Source organism: Haemaphysalis longicornis, unplaced genomic scaffold, assembly GCF_048455015.1.
Source record: "Haemaphysalis longicornis isolate Haplotype H1 unplaced genomic scaffold, Haemaphysalis longicornis Haplotype H1 scaffold_8, whole genome shotgun sequence".
In the NCBI taxonomy this organism is placed as follows: Eukaryota; Metazoa; Arthropoda; class Arachnida; order Ixodida; family Ixodidae; genus Haemaphysalis; species Haemaphysalis longicornis.
In genome coordinates this window covers 158,325,699-158,341,511 of record NW_027526445.1, presented here as the reverse complement: position 1 = coordinate 158,341,511, position 15,813 = coordinate 158,325,699, and the positions used below count along the sequence as shown (strand labels likewise).

The following is a 15,813-nucleotide window of genomic DNA, read 5'->3' as shown; positions in this document are numbered from 1 at the left end:
GCCCTCTGCAGTGGTGCAATGGCTAAGGCAATGTGGTGCTGAGCCCAGATACACGGATTCAAAATCCTGGCTGTGGTGGCGGCTTTTCAAATGGCGGCAAAAAGAAAAAAATGCTGAGACATTGGCGCACACGTTAAAAGATCCCCAGGTGGTCAAACTTAATCCGGAGCCCTTCACTACGGCATACCTCATCGTGTACGTTAGGCGCGTTAAATGTGAACTGTAGAGTGCTGATATGAACTGTTGATATGAACGTTAGAGTGCTGTAGAGTGCTGATATGAACTGTAGAGTGCTCATATGAACGTTAAATGTGAACTGTAGAGTGCAGATATGTGGAGCTCTGCTTATGAGTTTGTGCTCTCTCTCTTTGTACGTGTGCAGAGCTGATCAGCCAGTGGGAGGCCCTGGTGAGCGAGCTGCAGGGAGCCAGTGCTGGCGGCCATGTGGGCAAGGGGGACGAGGGGGCAGTGCCACCCGCGGGGGCAGCGGCCCCCCCACCGAGCCAGTCGGAGGTGCTCCACAACATCGGCACCCTGCGCGAGGAGCTGAGCAGCCTCACGGCACTCGTCAACCGGCCCAACCCCATGGCGGCCGGCGGTGGAGACGGCTCCAAGTCCCCCTCCTGCGACTTCCAGGCGCTCGAGCAGAGGGCCCACGAACTCAAGGTCAGAAAGGGAGGCTTGCCGCTCCTTTCTTTTTTTTCTCTCTGTCTTTCGTTCTTCTCTCTTCCTGATATGGTAAGACATCAGGTCCTGATCCTGGTCCAGATCCTGGTGTGCAGGAGTGGCTGATGTCCCCTCCTTTCCTCTGCGGGCATTACAGACATAATCTTGGACATCGTCCAATCACGTAGCACCCTGTATTGACGTCACTGCTGTTAGTTGGTGCGGCCGCAGCTAACCGCACTTCGTAGTTTTTCTTCTTTCAGGCTTTATGAAATAAATGATGGAAAGTTTTTTTGATGGAAACGATGGAAAGTTTTTTTGAGCCAGTCTATGCAGTGCAAGCAAGTACAGGAGCCTGACAAATTCACTTCACTGTCCTTTTAACACACTAATAAACATGGTTCTAAGGCTAACCCACATTATGTGACTGCAACGTGAAACAAGGAAACGTTTCAATATTTCTTGCATTTCGCAGTTATAACTTCTTTCGTGGCTGGAATAGAGAGCTGAGTGCGTTACCAAAGGCTAGTCTCCTCAAATTGAAAAACGTTGTATTTTATCTTCATGGCCCTTTAAAAAAAACCCTTTTCGATTGGCTGCCAATCTTTTCAATGAAAGTGAAAGTCTATGTGAACAGGCTTTGAACAATGTGATTAATTTTTTATGGGGGATGGCAATGATTGAGTAAAGTCTACAATAAAGCCTCAGCTAGCTCTTGGTGCATTGTGGCATGCAGTTAATTTCCACCCCCCAAAAAAAAGATGGAAGGGAAATTGCAGCATAAACTATTTCTCATCAAAGAAGGCATCATTGAACAAAACATGAGAGAGCTATGAAACAAAAGATCTTTCAGTTAAAACAAAAGAAATTATTCCGCCTTTTAGCGTCCTTTCAACAAAAAGGAAAAACTGCTAGAGTAGTGGTGATTGTTTGCCTACCACAGGATGCGTTACCCGTGCATAGTTGGCTGCACGCTATGCAATCGGAAGCTGTACTTGTTCAAGTTGGTGCCTTGGGGTTTCTTTTCAATGCATAGCATTGTTTGCTGAGTACCCCCATGAGAAGGGCTGTGTAACACCCTGTATTTCAACAAAAATGCATAATTTGCAGAAGTAACATTTTTAATCGCTATAATAGCGTAAATGGAGATAATTGGTCAAGCTGAATTTTGAAAAGCCAAGAATGTACAAAAAATAGGAAAAATAAAAATACATAAAATGCCTTGCATTTGCACAAAAATGCACAATCAGGAGGGGTAATCATAATAGAGTAAGTGGAGGTAATTGGTCGAACGGGAGGTCTTTAGACCAAAATACAAAAAAAATAGAAAAATTAAAGATTATGCAAGTGAACTCACCTGATCAAAAATATAGATCTTATTCTCTTCCCCCCAAAAATTACACGAAAATCAGAAGGCCCAAATAAAAAGAATGTAAGATGAATAAAAAAATCCCACAAAGAGATTAATGTGTAGAAAAATGCACAATTGCCGAAGTTAAGGCACTTATTCGCTTTAGTGGTGTAAATGTATGTCATTGGTGAAATGAAAGAAATAAAACCCTTAAAGCAATAACAAAAAAACCTAACGTATCTGTCTACTCATAGCCTAATCTGGCTATAAACTTCTCGCAATGAAGACACATGGCAAAAGAATGCAACGCATTAGTGGACAATTCTCTAAATTTCTGCAGATTTTTTTCATTGTGTAATCTGATGGTGGTGTTGAGATTCAAAATGGTTTCAGCTTATGATAGCATGCCAGTTCCGACAACTTTTATATGTCTCTTTACTTCCTCCTGCATTGTAATGGGGAAAGGGGGCTTAAATTTCTAATCTTCCAAGGCATCCCTTTGGCTATGAAGCTGTGCAAGCAGCTGTTGACCTTACAAACAGTCTCTTTGAGCAAAAATGGGTGAGAGTGCAACTTGTGCATTGGTAAAGCACTGCATAGAGGCAAACCGAGTGTAGCTTTTGTTCAAGCTGCGTACCCCTTGTCCTTTCAGGTGGCGCTGGCTTCGCTGCACGACATCCGCGATGCCCTCCTGGACGTCAAGGTGAAGGCCCATCGACTGGGAGCCAGCGGGCGTACCGATGACGTAGGCCTGGCCATCGGCGAGCACATCCAGGCCCTCTACCGGCAGTGGGACGATGCCTACGAACAGTTGAGTGCTTCCGTCCTTCCCACCATTCCTCCTTCCATTACGTCCAAGGGGATCCACCACGAAGAGCATCGCGCCATTTGGGGGGTGGTTAGGGTTAACTATGGTAACTCGGGTTAACCCACGGAGCAAGGATACAGATAGGAGGCGAAGGAGCTTACTGCAGCAGCCGGTGAGGGTCGGACGACCCGATGATGTCCCAATGAAAACAAGCGCAAACTACAGAGCTTCATAGCTGCCACAGTGAAGGAGAGGGTAGCGGAACCTGATGGACGAAATGATAGCAACCACAATTCATTCTGGGGCTGTACAGTGGAATTCTGATCAACGCAGCTGTGCAGTTTTTTTCTCCCACGACAGATGCCGCTAGCTTAAAGGCCAACTGCACTCAAATTTCACCTCGACCAAATTTATTCTTAATGCGTCGTAAGTACCACCAAATCAGCTGGGACATGGGTGGTAGCCCCCGCAAAACGCCGCGTTGATTAGTCGGAAGCGTTTAAAAAAGCTCTGCCGCAGAGCACGCTGCACCTGCCGGCTGATCGCCTAAACAGCCGTGACGTTCCAGCCGGCAGGGCTTCTTCCTCTGGCCAGCCATGCAACTGGAGTACTGGTCGAGCTCTGCTGCGATCGCTTCGTCCATTTGCTGCCCCGCGCGTGCGTAGAGCTTGTACGCAGGCTCACTCCCGAGCTGCTGACCGTCCGGTTGCTTGCTGGACGGCTGCAACGTCACGTCAATGGCCGTGCTGTTGTCGATTTTGGTTTCAAAATTGCCAATTTTTTTTCTGACCGCTTGAAGCGTCCACACACGTTTTTTAGCTGTTGTATTTTCGCATCTTGCTTTCTTTTTAGGCAGACTATATATGGAAGTAGTGTTTTCAAGAGGTCGAAATTTTGAGTGCAGTTGGCCAAGCCTGAAGTTATCTGGCCACCTTAGGAAGCTCTTTTTCCCCTCCTGCCTTGTTCCTACTCCGCGCTTTAACCAGCCAGCACCATCTCTCTGCAATAGCTGACCAGAAGGAAACGATCAGGGGCGGTATTCTCGTAACTGTCCCTTTTGAAAACGTCCCTTTTGTGTCCCTTTCATCGTAACGTACTTCCGGTTAAGCAGTGGGCATTGGCAGTAGGTTTGCCGCGCTTGCGCTACGTCACTTCCGGTTGTTTGCTTTTAGCCAATCAGGGCTCGCCAAAGGGTACACTTTTGAAAGGGACGCAAAAGGGACAAAACTCAAGAATACCGCCCCAGGAGAAAAAATGGTCACAGATTGGGTTCTTGGTCATATAGCTTAATAACAGAGGTCATTGTGGCCAAATAGGGGTGTGCTGTGAGGCAAAGCAAGGGCACCAGCCGAACAGTTGAGAAAGGTCTTGAGCTTTGGAGGGCCAGGGTCAAGGTAGTGCAGTAAAATAGAAAGGGAAGCTAGTCAGTTTTGATGCATGATGGGGACAGAAAAAGTAAATTACAAGGCTGCAAAGGTGGCCAAAAGATAACTGGAATGCTGGTAAAGCAAAAGAAGAGGGCAGCTGCCGCCTGTAACAACAAAATGTAATTGTAGCCTGCCGCTACCAGCTTGGCAAAAATGAAAAGAGCAGTATGAGTTAGGTACTTTGCATTCTTTGGTGAGCTCACGCACGTATCACTTCGATACAAAGGGGGTGCCATTAACAATAAATAAATCGTGTAGTAGAAATATCTATCTCGATGACAAACGCACCCACAGATGAAGAAGGTTGATGAAATCACCATCGCCCCCTTCTGCCGTCACAGCCACACATGTACAAAGGAGCTCGTGTGCTTATCTTCCCAGCCCCTTGTTTCGGCTGGCACAATGTGGAAAGTCTGCTCACAACCCTCCTTAGAATACAGTATGGTCTCCAAACCAGCCTTAGTCAACTGGCCCGAACTGTGTCGAAGGGGCTTGTGAATTGCGATGCAAGCTCTGTGCTGCCCACCATTCAAGACGACACGCTCGCAAGAGTGTGAGGGCAGGGACAAGAAAGGCAGTCGGTTTTGTGCAACATGAGAACGGCCGCGTGTCATTGAAGCTGTCAAACAAAGTGAGGCGACCTGCTTGGGTGCAGAGAGAGGATTTTTATTGCTTCTGCCTTATACATCCGCAGTTATGAAATAACGGAGGGTCCCAGAGGGCCTAAACCTGTGGGTGGGGGGGGGGGCTACTCTTTATTGCTAAATTTCATTAAGCACTGGCAGCGCTGCAAAAGTGTGGCTTTGCCACAATGCACAGCCAGTTTTGTAACATGCAGGGGGAAATGGGATGGGGAAAATCGAAATGATCAGCAGAAGACCCTTGGTTGCATGAACATATAGCTGTAGCAGTATAAACTATACAAACTACAAAATTATCTCAGGCATGCTGCTTTCTCTCATAGTTCTCTTGTGGCTGGACTGTTTCCACACGTATCTTTCAGTTGCTTTGGTATTTCACTTTGCATTGTCCTGGACCATAGCTAGTGTATGCTCTTTACAGCGGATCTGACAGCAACAGACTTCCGGTTATGTCAAACCATCTTTGTTGGTTGGTTTGGTCCCCGTGTGGAATTTACTGTGCTCATAACGAACCGATCTATAGCAGACTATCGGTTACAATAGGCTAAACGTTTGGCGAAAATTGTTTGACTGAATGTTAATAGCGGATTTTCACGGTGCCGGCACCCGGTATGCTTTTTCTTAGCTTATTTTGGCGAGGAAACTACAGTCTGGCAACATTGTCGGCAGACAACGGGTAGTTGGCACAGCCAAGCCAGTGCCCCCCCCTTTTATTTTCTTTTTGAATAGCGGCAGGGTAGCTGATTTCACTGTGAGATAAACTAAGCATAATTAACCGTGTTGAACCTGGCAAAACACAGGCCAACATTGCCAGAAGTACAGGCCTTTCCTAAGCAGACGGTCCACTCGACCGTCAAGAACAAGGACGCTGCCGAAAAACGCAACTCCAGTGAGATTGAATAACGGCGCTATCGAATACACAAAGTGGTCCACCCAGAGTTGAGTCTGCCCTCGTCACAGTTCTTTATATAATAAATAATTCAGGTTCAGTGAGGTTCATCATTTCTTATTCCCACGCCTGCATCATTCCCGTTCCGTCTGATCAAAAAGGTTGGAAATACCTCAAGCAGGGGCATCATGGTTCCCACATTGTGTGCAATCTGCCCCTAGCCGTGCAGAGTCCAACTGGTCTAGCTTTCGATTTCGCAGCTGTCCTTCATCAGATTATCTCGTATCAGCTGTTTGACTGGCCAGACTAAGATCACTGAAAATTTGGAGGCTGGCTTTGAATTGTTTCACAAACGGTTTCAGGTAAACCAGCCTTGTTACGAAGTGCTTGAAAAGAACCTGGCTAATTCTGCGGGCCATGAATGAGTTTTATAGCCGGTTAGTAATTGTTCTAAGTTGCATTGTTGCTTTATTTGCTCAGCTTAGCGCACGCCTCTACGCACTCGGCCGTATGGGCAAGGCCATTTCCAACTTCCCGTGCTAAACTTCAAAAGCACGTGAGACAATTCTTTTCCCCCTCGTGAACTTTGTGCAGAGATGCTGCATCCGTGCAGAAAGAACAAATTGTCTGTAGCATGTAGAGTGGAACCTCGATGATACGTCCTCAGTGTTACCCGCTTCTTATGACTTATCACCGCAGCCTCAGCAAACTCCCCTTAGATACAATACATTAAAAACCCCGATTACAACACTCAGGGGTACGCAGTCCACTTCATACGACGGACCCTGGCAGTGATAACCCGGCTTTTTTCCCGTCTTTTACACCGCTTCACCACCTCATACTGACTTTTCTTTATTCTTAACCCCTATTTGATTCTGCTTGATACCCGCTGCGGTGGCTCAGTGGCTAAGGTGCTGCGCTGCTGAGCACGAGGGCGTGGGTTCGATTCCCGGCCGCAGCGGCCGCTTTTCTTATGGAGGCGAAAAGCAAAAACACCCATGCGTACGAGATTTCGGCGCACGTAAAAGATCCCCCGGTGGTGAAAATTAATCCGGAGCCCTCCACTACGGCACGCCTCATAGCCTGCATTGCGTCGGCGTGTAAAACCCCACAATCAGAATCAGATTCTGCTTGATGTGCAAAGGTCCACAGGCAGGCCAGAACACTGGCTGAACAGACGCAAGCAAGCAGGCGGGTACTGGTGGGCAGGAGTTAACCTTTGACGGCCCCACGCAGCAGCAGAACACCAACGGCACGAAGCCAAAGCTCACATGGCCGACGGACCGCGAATTTGAAAGCTCCCATCGAGCCGACAAACATGGAAACACATACGACACAACCCCGTGGCGATGACGGAACCCCCGCTTTCTTCACCCGCTCTATCCTCCTTTCACAGCGCTCTCTCTTCCCGTCTCTCTGCTTATTAGTGTCTTTGAAAGTCACGTGGTTGCGCTGTTCCTTTCTTTCCCACCTTTTTATTTTATTTTTTTCCCCACTTTTCCTTGGCAGTTTCACTCTCACACTTTTTCCTATCAATTTGCTCAGCCGCATCAACTTTCCCAGATTATCCCACGCACACGAAGCGCATTGCTGACGGGCTGACGCAGGCACTGTGGATGGGAGGGGGGTACGGTACAAAATAGGCTTTTTTTTTTTTTTTACTTGGTATTTTACCCAACGGTTTGCAAATTTCGCAAGACCGCACCAAATACAGTGCAGTGGAACCCCGATAGTATGTTCCCCAGGTTTACGAAGACCCACTTCTTACGAAGGATCACCGCGGTCCCAGAAAACGTCCCCTTAGAAATACTGCATTAAAAACCTGATTGTACAACAACAATCGGGTGCACGTGGTCTGCTTCACACAACGGATGCTGGCGCGGATAAACCGGCCATTTTCCCTCCTTTTGCACTGCCTCGTCTCGAACTTTATTTCTTAACCCCCCTTTGGGCGCTGCTCAATGTGCAAAGGTAAACAGTCTGCGGCGGGCCCGACCACTTGCTGAACAGACTGAAGCAGGCAAGACGTCAAGGTAGCCGGCACACCACCAATTTGATGCCCTCACGAATAGGCGTTTTTTTGTTTTTCTTTCTTTTTTTAAGGAAACTTGGGTTTTCAGTTACTAGTCTGCAAATTATGCAAGAACACACTAAACATACTAATTTAAATATGTTCTTAGCCCACCTGTTGCATTAAACCGGCATTTCCCCGTACCCCAATGATATGACACCTTGGTTGTACGACACTTTCGTGCTGTTCCTCGAAAGTCGTATTGCACGGCCAGCGGAGCTCGCCCGATTCTCCTGGCTGGCCGTAGGAAAAAGCACAGGGCCGATGTCATGGTTGGTTGCGCAAACTGCCGGCAGGTGCACCGTCGCCTGCGACGGAGCTATTTTAAATGCTTAACTAATTAACAACGCATCTCAGGGTACTACCAGTAATGTCCCAATTGGTTTGGTGGTACTTACTGTACGTTGAGAGTAAATTTGATTGGGGTGAAATTTCAGTGCACTGGCCTTTTAACGCAGAAAATGTCAAAAGCGTGAAAACAGGCATTGCCGCCCCAACACTCCCCCGCATTACGATTTGTGAAAAGCTAATTGCAAAAGGGGGGCAGGAATTGGCACAGCTTGCCTAAGCATTTTTGTTGAGCAGACACTCACTGAGTCAGGGACATATAAATGTATACAGGAACACAAAACCTACCATACCTACCATATTTACTCGAATCTAGGCCAATACTTTTTTTTTTTTTTTTAAGTTATTTACGTAAGTCGGGGGTCAGCTTAGATCCGATGATGCAGCTCTCCTGTCACTGCTGGACACTGAACGCCATCTTACGGCCACAGGCTTGCAGCTTGCAGGTTTGCAGTAGAGCGTTCTAGAAGCGCTAGAAGTAGCTTCTTCTAGTACGCTCTATTTTCAGGCTCCGTTTTGCTTCTTTGAACGTTGTGAACCCAGCTCTCGGCATTCCATGCTTGCTTGCTTGCTTGCTTGCTTGCGGTGCCACTACACCACAGCTTTTAAGCGGAAGGTTAAGCCTTGGAGGTCGAGAGAACTTCAAACCTTCAAGCACAGCACGACTTCAGCGTGGATGAGAAGAACGTGCGCCGATGGCGGAAGGAGCGGAATTAACTTCTTAACTGCGCTTCCGAGCGCATGGCCTTCACAGGACCGAAGAAAGGTCGACACCACGAAGTGTTGGAAAAAGTCGCTGACTTCATCCGGCAGCAAAGAGAGGGTGGAGATTATTCAGGCGAAGGCAAGGGAGATCGCAAACGTTTGAGGCGTCTTTTTAAGAGGAGGGCTCTTCCAGCTGGGGAAGTTTTCCCTAAGAACGTCGTCTACAAGCCTGCAAGAATGGTTGGATGAGTGGTGCCCTCGATGTAGACAACGAGGGAGCATCGAACATGCTACGACTAGCGCCGTAGCGTAATAAAGCATACGTTCTAGTTTGAGTCCAGTGACTTTTTTTCTTCGGCTTACGTTCGGGGTAAGCGTCTTTTTTATTATTATTTTCTGACCTTCCGAATTTCAGGGTCTGCCAAGTAAATACGGTACCTACCACCAGCGCATGCATATACATTCTACAGCCAGCTGCAAAAGTTTTAGATTATTAGCGCAATTGGCTACGTCACCGTGATGTAGCGGCTGTCACATTGATGGCTAGTTATAACCTCACAGGTGTAATAACATCACAGAAGGGGTTTTCTAGGGGGCGGCATAAAACGGCGAGACTTTATGGGTGACTACGTGGGCGGTGCCATACTAGGGCGGGTTGTTTCACTGACGTGGCTACGTGTCTCAGCGTGCCGCTGCTGCCAGGGGCGCTGCTGCAGGGTGCGGAACTGCAGAATGGATTTAGACAAGACGGGCGATTGGATGATAATTTTTTCGTGATAACACACTGTATTGAAATTACGAAAGCGCAGTATAGACCATTATGGAGTACGTTCTTGAGAGTGCACCTGACGTGGGAAGGACAGAAATGTGCACAGCAGGTCACCACCCATCGAGGACTGAAACAGGGATGCCCTTTGAGCCCAATACTGTTTATGCTTTACATGGTATGGTTAGAAAAGAAACTGGAAGAAAGTCGAGCAGGGTTCAGCCTAACCCATATGCTGCAAGGCGAAGTGGTACAACAGCATATTCCGGGAATGTTATACGCAGGCGACATTGTTCGTTTAGCTGATAACCAAAGAGATATGCAATGGCTCATAAATATTAGCGACCAGGAAGCCACCAACCTCGGGTTGAATTTTAGTGCAGAAAAATCGGGAGTAATGGTTCTCAATGACACTAGCACTGACGCAATGTTAATCTAGCATGGCAAATTACCCAGAGTCAAGGAATATAAATATTTGGGAGTGTGGATAAACGAAGGGGATAACTACTTAAGAACTCACGAGGAGCAACTTAAGGGTAAGGGAAAGAGAAACGCAGCTATAATGAAGCATATAGCTCTGTGGGGGTATAAAAAATATGAAGTAGTGAGAGAAATGTGGAAAGGAGTAATGGTTCGAAGTCTCACATTTGCGAATGCAGTACTCTGCTTAAAATCGGAAGCCCTTTCTTGCCTTGAAGTTAACCAGAGAGTGGTATAGGCCGTTTGGACTTAGGTGCACACAGTAAAACAACCGCAACGAAGCAGTACAGGGAAATATGGGCTGGGCATCGTTTGAAGCTCGCGAAGCGGAGAGTAAAATATGTTTTGAGAGGAGGTTGAGAGCAATGGATCAATGTCGGTGGACAGCTAAGGTTTTAGGTACCTTTACATGAAAAGTGTGAACACGCAGTGGTTAAGAAAGACTAGAAGGCTAACGATGAAATACGGAAAGAACAGTGGAGAATCCAAGACAGCCAAGGTAACCAAAAAAAAGGCAAGGCAGATAGAAACGAATAAATGGAAAGAAAAATGGAAGCTAAAACGTTGTTAGAGATGCACAGGACTGAGAAATTGGACATCAGAAATGGAAATTTCTACGATAATTCCCAGGGCAGTGCTTTGCTTTTTGAGGCTAGAGCAGGTTGCCTGCGAACTAAGAGTTTTGTGGGGAAGTATTCACAAAATGATGGGGTATGTGTGGTCTGTGGAAAAGAAACAGAAAGAATGCGGCACATAGTGTTAGAATGCGAGGGTATCCGTCCAAATCTACACGAGGGAAATATTCGGCCTCCAGAAGCCCTAGGACTTAAGGGTAGCACAGAGGAGGTTAACTTCAAGGCTGTCGAGGCGACGAAAAGATTAGAATGCTGGTGGACGAAAAGCAGAGAGGGGACTATTGCCTAAGACAGCTACCACCGGTAACAGAAAAAATAAGTATTTTGTGCGTAATAAGTTTCTTTGCGTCTGCCCTGAGAGCAGTGCTTGTAACGAAGAGTGTAAAACACAGGTATATCAGTCGTTTTTTTTTTTTTTTTTTTTTTGTAAGATGACACGTCATCACGTTGTACAGAGGGGATACCACTAGCAATCATCATCATCTGTGCCGTGCCTGTTAGCAGTTACGCCTATAGTGGTTTCTTTCTACTTCAAACGAAGTAGAAAGATTGCGTTTCGGTTACCCCATCCACATAACGTCCCCTCCAAGCCCTCGTGCTCTTCTTTTCCTTCCCCGTTCACTTCCCTTTTCTCCCTCTCCCCTTCTGCTTCTACTACTCCCTACTCAATCTTACCTTTCTCGTCCTCTTCTCTTCCCCCTCCCCTCCGATGTTTCCTTCCCCACTTCCTCTCTGAACCTTCGATCCGCCCTTACCTTCTTACCTTATATCGCTTCTCTACCCCCTCTACTATCTCACACTCCCCTTTTTTTCCTTTCTCCTCCCGCTGCACTCTTCCCCTTTTAATAATTCCTTTGCCCTGATATCGTCATTGCTTGTTCCTGCCCCCTGCCTCCACATCCGCCTCTCTTCTTCCTTGACTCTGACCTATCTCTTCCCTTGTACCTTATCTGTCCTTTTCACCAGCCCCTATTCTCCTTGCTCTGTATCGTATCTTTAATCTGCTCATTCCGGCACTTCCACCGCCACCTTACCCATTCCCTCTCGTTCCTGCCACACTCTCTTCTACCCTCTTATCTCGCCTGTCTTCCCTTCGGTCACTCTACCCAACCCTTCCTCTTCTCCGCTCTCTTGCACTTCTCTCTTTCCTTAAATATCTGCATCGCCAATTTTCCTCCTCCTCATCGCATCCCTTTACTCGAATCGCAATCCCTCTGAGTTCCATCTTCTGGCTACACTTTTATATTCCTCTTTCCCTCCCCTGTAGAATCGTCCTCCCTCACTAATCACTAATGGGTCAGGAATGAGTGAGCAAGCTCGCCATTGACATCTTAACACGAAGGTGTTTTATTCCGGGATTCACGAAGATTTCACTTACGTCATATCCGTCACGGAAGTGACGCCAGTACAGCGAAGCAAGCGGCCTGTAAAGGGTGCACCCCTGCACACAGGGTCTTCTTGCGGGGAAGCAACGTTTAGTACTAAAGAGTACGTTACACATAGGGTAGTTCGTTTACCTTTAGTACTAAAGAGTACGTTACACACAGGGTTGTTCGTTTTGTGGTCTTATATTTTAACACGAAAGTGTTTTATGCCGGGATACACCAAGATTTCACTGACGTCGTATCCGACACGGAAATGACGCCAGTACACCTTTGCCGAAACGACCCGCCAGCGGGACTTCGCTCGCCAAGCACACCCACAAAACAGCCACCGACCCCCAAATTATGTCTAGCTGCAGATTTCGCTGCACTTTTCACTGTTTTACCGATTCCTATGACAGAGGAATCAACCACAATTTGTTCTCTCTTGTGGTGCACCACAGTGGCCAGAACAACAAACTTCCTGCAGTGTCTCCGTCCTACATCGACCTAATTTCGTGGTGGCTCAAGTCTTAACCAATCTGTATCAGTGCAACCGACGGTGAAGGGGATTTTAGAGCAGAGACCGCCACGTATATAGAGTGGAGCAACTCACCGCCGGTGGCACGCATAACTATCCGGCTCCATGCAACAGAGGCTTGACGTGCGCTTTCTCGCGTATCGCACGCTGCGATTGCGCCCGCGTGAAGTTCCCACGCAGCCAGCATCAGTTCGTTTGTCGCCCCCGGAGAAATCGGCCGACGCCGGTCGGCGAAGCATCGAGAGTTGGGGAAAGGAAAGGGGGGAAAAAAAAGAAAAACAGCGCGGGAACGACCCGTTCTCACGCACACCCGAGGAGTGGAACCCGATGCACTGCGCCACACTCTAGGACACGGGCATGGATGAAGGCATATTTTTGCGGGGAGGCTGAGCTGATTTGAATAGACCATTACAGTTCGGCAAATGAGGGCCGCTTAGTGGTGGCAAATTGTCGCGGGACGCAAGAATAAGCGGACGACACGAACAGACTTCGTTGGCGCGTGACGTGAAGGACACTTCCGTCATTCATTTCTCTTGCGGGCTGATGTATTTTGAAACTAATACTCGGTTGTAGGAAAAACACCTTTTGATAGAGCGTGAGACAGTAGAAGCTACCAGGGCGTTCTGCGGTGTATTCCGCGTAGGAAAGCTGAGAGAACGCGCACCGGCGCCCAATTAAGAGCGCCCGAGCGAGCAGCTTTCACGCCACCGTCGCACCTCCTTCACACGAAGAAAATGCCCGCGGAGAAATGCATTGCGGCGGGCGGAACGGGTTAATTGGGTTAATGCCTCTTCTGGGAGCGTGCGCGCGCACGGTGGCTAACCACAGCCTGGCCCGCGACGCGCCGTGGACACTAATTAACTCACGACCGGCTTGGAAGCCTAATGGGCACGACACGGCCAAGCCACGGGCTGCTCTGCGGTGCAGTCACTCCAGATACGACGCGTCCTCGTATGTAGGCGCTCACTTTTTTGTACCGTTAGAAGAAGTACGGGCGAGCGCAGTTTCACGGAAAGCTTGGAATAGAAATGCGCGCTTCGAGGACATTGCGCCGGGAAGAGTTGGAGCGGGAAAAAACTCAAATAATACGGCGCGGAGAATGACTGCGAGCTAGGCAGCCGCCGTTTTGGCAATGGGACCAGCGCGGCCGCCCTAGCCGCCTTGTTCCTTATCTCTTTCTTTTTTTTTTTTTTTTTCCCTCGCGAAAGGGTGTTACTCTTAAATAAGGCGTAATAATTTAAAACCGCAGTTCTCGCTCTGCTAGAAATGTCAAAGAAGCATTCTGAGGTTACCTTAGGGCAGGTCTACTACTGGTTATAAATGTAAACGGAGTGGTATAAATTTACTCTAAAGCAGAACAAAGTTGCACGCACTACTACGTGTTCGATAGGTGAGGGATGTGTCAAATGAATATGTTCACGGTGTAAACTTGTTTCCCACTCTGTCAGTGGATGAACAGCTAGCTTACAGTGACTTTATACTGTGTACCCTAGCTTGCACCTGTTCCCGATTTGCGTGGTGGGGGTGTGACTCTCCCCGCTGCCAGTGTGACTCTCCCCGCTGCCGTCATCAGTGTAGTGGTATCTCTGCCGGCGGAAATAAACTTGCCCTAACCTTGACGTAGCGCGCGCGTCGACCGAAACCAGAACCAGCTCAGCCGCCGACGGGCGCGTTGCCACGTTGCTCGTGCATTCTCCGTTGCGCGTTCTGGCCCGCCCTCTCTGCCTTGACGGAGGCGCTTTCTTTGTTGCGGTTTCGGCTTCGCCCCTTCCCCGCCCCGTCTCGCTCACGTCCCGCAAGCGCTGGGCGCTTGTTCTTCCTCCTCCGTACGCTATTTCGTAATTGGCTGCAGCACTGCCAAAGGCGAGAGAGCGCTAAACGGTTCGCTCTGTTGTATGTATCACTCCGCGACGCCGCGTGAGATGAGCGTCGTCTGCTTTTGACCATTGGGTCGCGAAAAACGAATCTATGACCACGCTTGTACTCAGTTTATAACCTTTAGTGAGGGCTATAAGCTCCAACGCATTAGATTTCTCCGCAAAGTTAATGTTCGCGCGATGTTTCCAACTGTTTATGCCCGGCGAGTGTGCGTGCGGATGCTACTTTTTCTCGCGCCTTACGAAGAAAGTGCCGCTGTACAGTGCTGCGCGCAACTAGAACTCTCGCCCTCTACGCTTGTCCCGCGGTCGCTTCCTCCGCTTCCTCATGTCTCTCGCGCCCCCCTCTCCGTCCCGTCCCGAGTTTCTCGAGGGCCGCATAGCTTGTGGGTCGGGTGGCGTCGTCCGCAAAGCGCTCCCGCTCAGATGTTTAGCGGTCATGGCATCACCTTGCGTCGTCGTCGTTTCGCGACGCCCGAATCGCGAGCGGCGCTTGTCGGCGTAGGCAGTTCGTCGTCGCCGCGAGTTGTGGCAGTGTCGCGCGAGAAGTCGGTCACAGAGCGTGAGCGGTCAAGTCGGCGGCGCGATCTACTTTGACGTTTGGCGTCTTGTCTGCCTACGGCCTTCGCCGCCTAGGTGAGTTCGGCGCGCTGCCTGTGCCGCCCAGTGATCGCAGCCGAACAGCTGCGACTTCGCCATAGAGTTTCAGCGGTTCTTGTCTTCGGTTTCGGTAGTGTAAAGTAGAAATCGGTGTACGGGCTGTCTGTAGGCTTGTTTCACTGTCTCACTGCGGCTGTGATCTATTTCGTTTTAGTAATTTCCGGTGTTTACCGTTACGCGTTGCGCTAGCTATTGGACGTGTTTGTTCTCTCGTAGTCTTGTCGAAATAAGAATCCCGAATCGCTTTTTCGTGGTTTAGGGAGGAAAGTTTTACTGCCTACAACGCCAGAAAGCAGGAGGAATATTCGTACCTCTATCATAACTGGGTTTACCAGCTGAATTTGATTGTAGGAAATTCTCACTAGTTTTCAGTGCAAGCTGTTGGAACACACCAGTCTTGCCTTGGGAACTTGTGCTCATTTTGGTTTCAGTGTTTCAAGAAATGCAAAAAATAAAAGGCTTTCTTATAAGTTAACAAATGGAGCAGCAGTTTTCTCTCACATTCCCTCATACCCCCCCCCCCCCCCCTTTCTTTGCCATAACATATATATAGGAATGAATAAAACCACCCATCTGCTAAAATTTTG

General features: G+C 48.5%; 1 protein-coding gene across 2 annotated transcripts in view; it reads left to right on the top strand.

Annotated features, from left to right (window-relative positions):
• The window catches only part of Klar (klarsicht), a 277,161-nt gene that overhangs the window by 253,537 nt on the left and 7,811 nt on the right, over window positions 1-15,813 (top strand). For both annotated transcript variants that reach the window (XM_077681680.1, XM_077681679.1), the window contains exons 17-18: window positions 383-666; window positions 2,670-2,827. In XM_077681680.1, coding sequence (XP_077537806.1) covers window positions 383-666; window positions 2,670-2,827 — 442 coding nt within the window. The remainder of the gene's footprint in view (window positions 1-382; window positions 667-2,669; window positions 2,828-15,813) is intronic.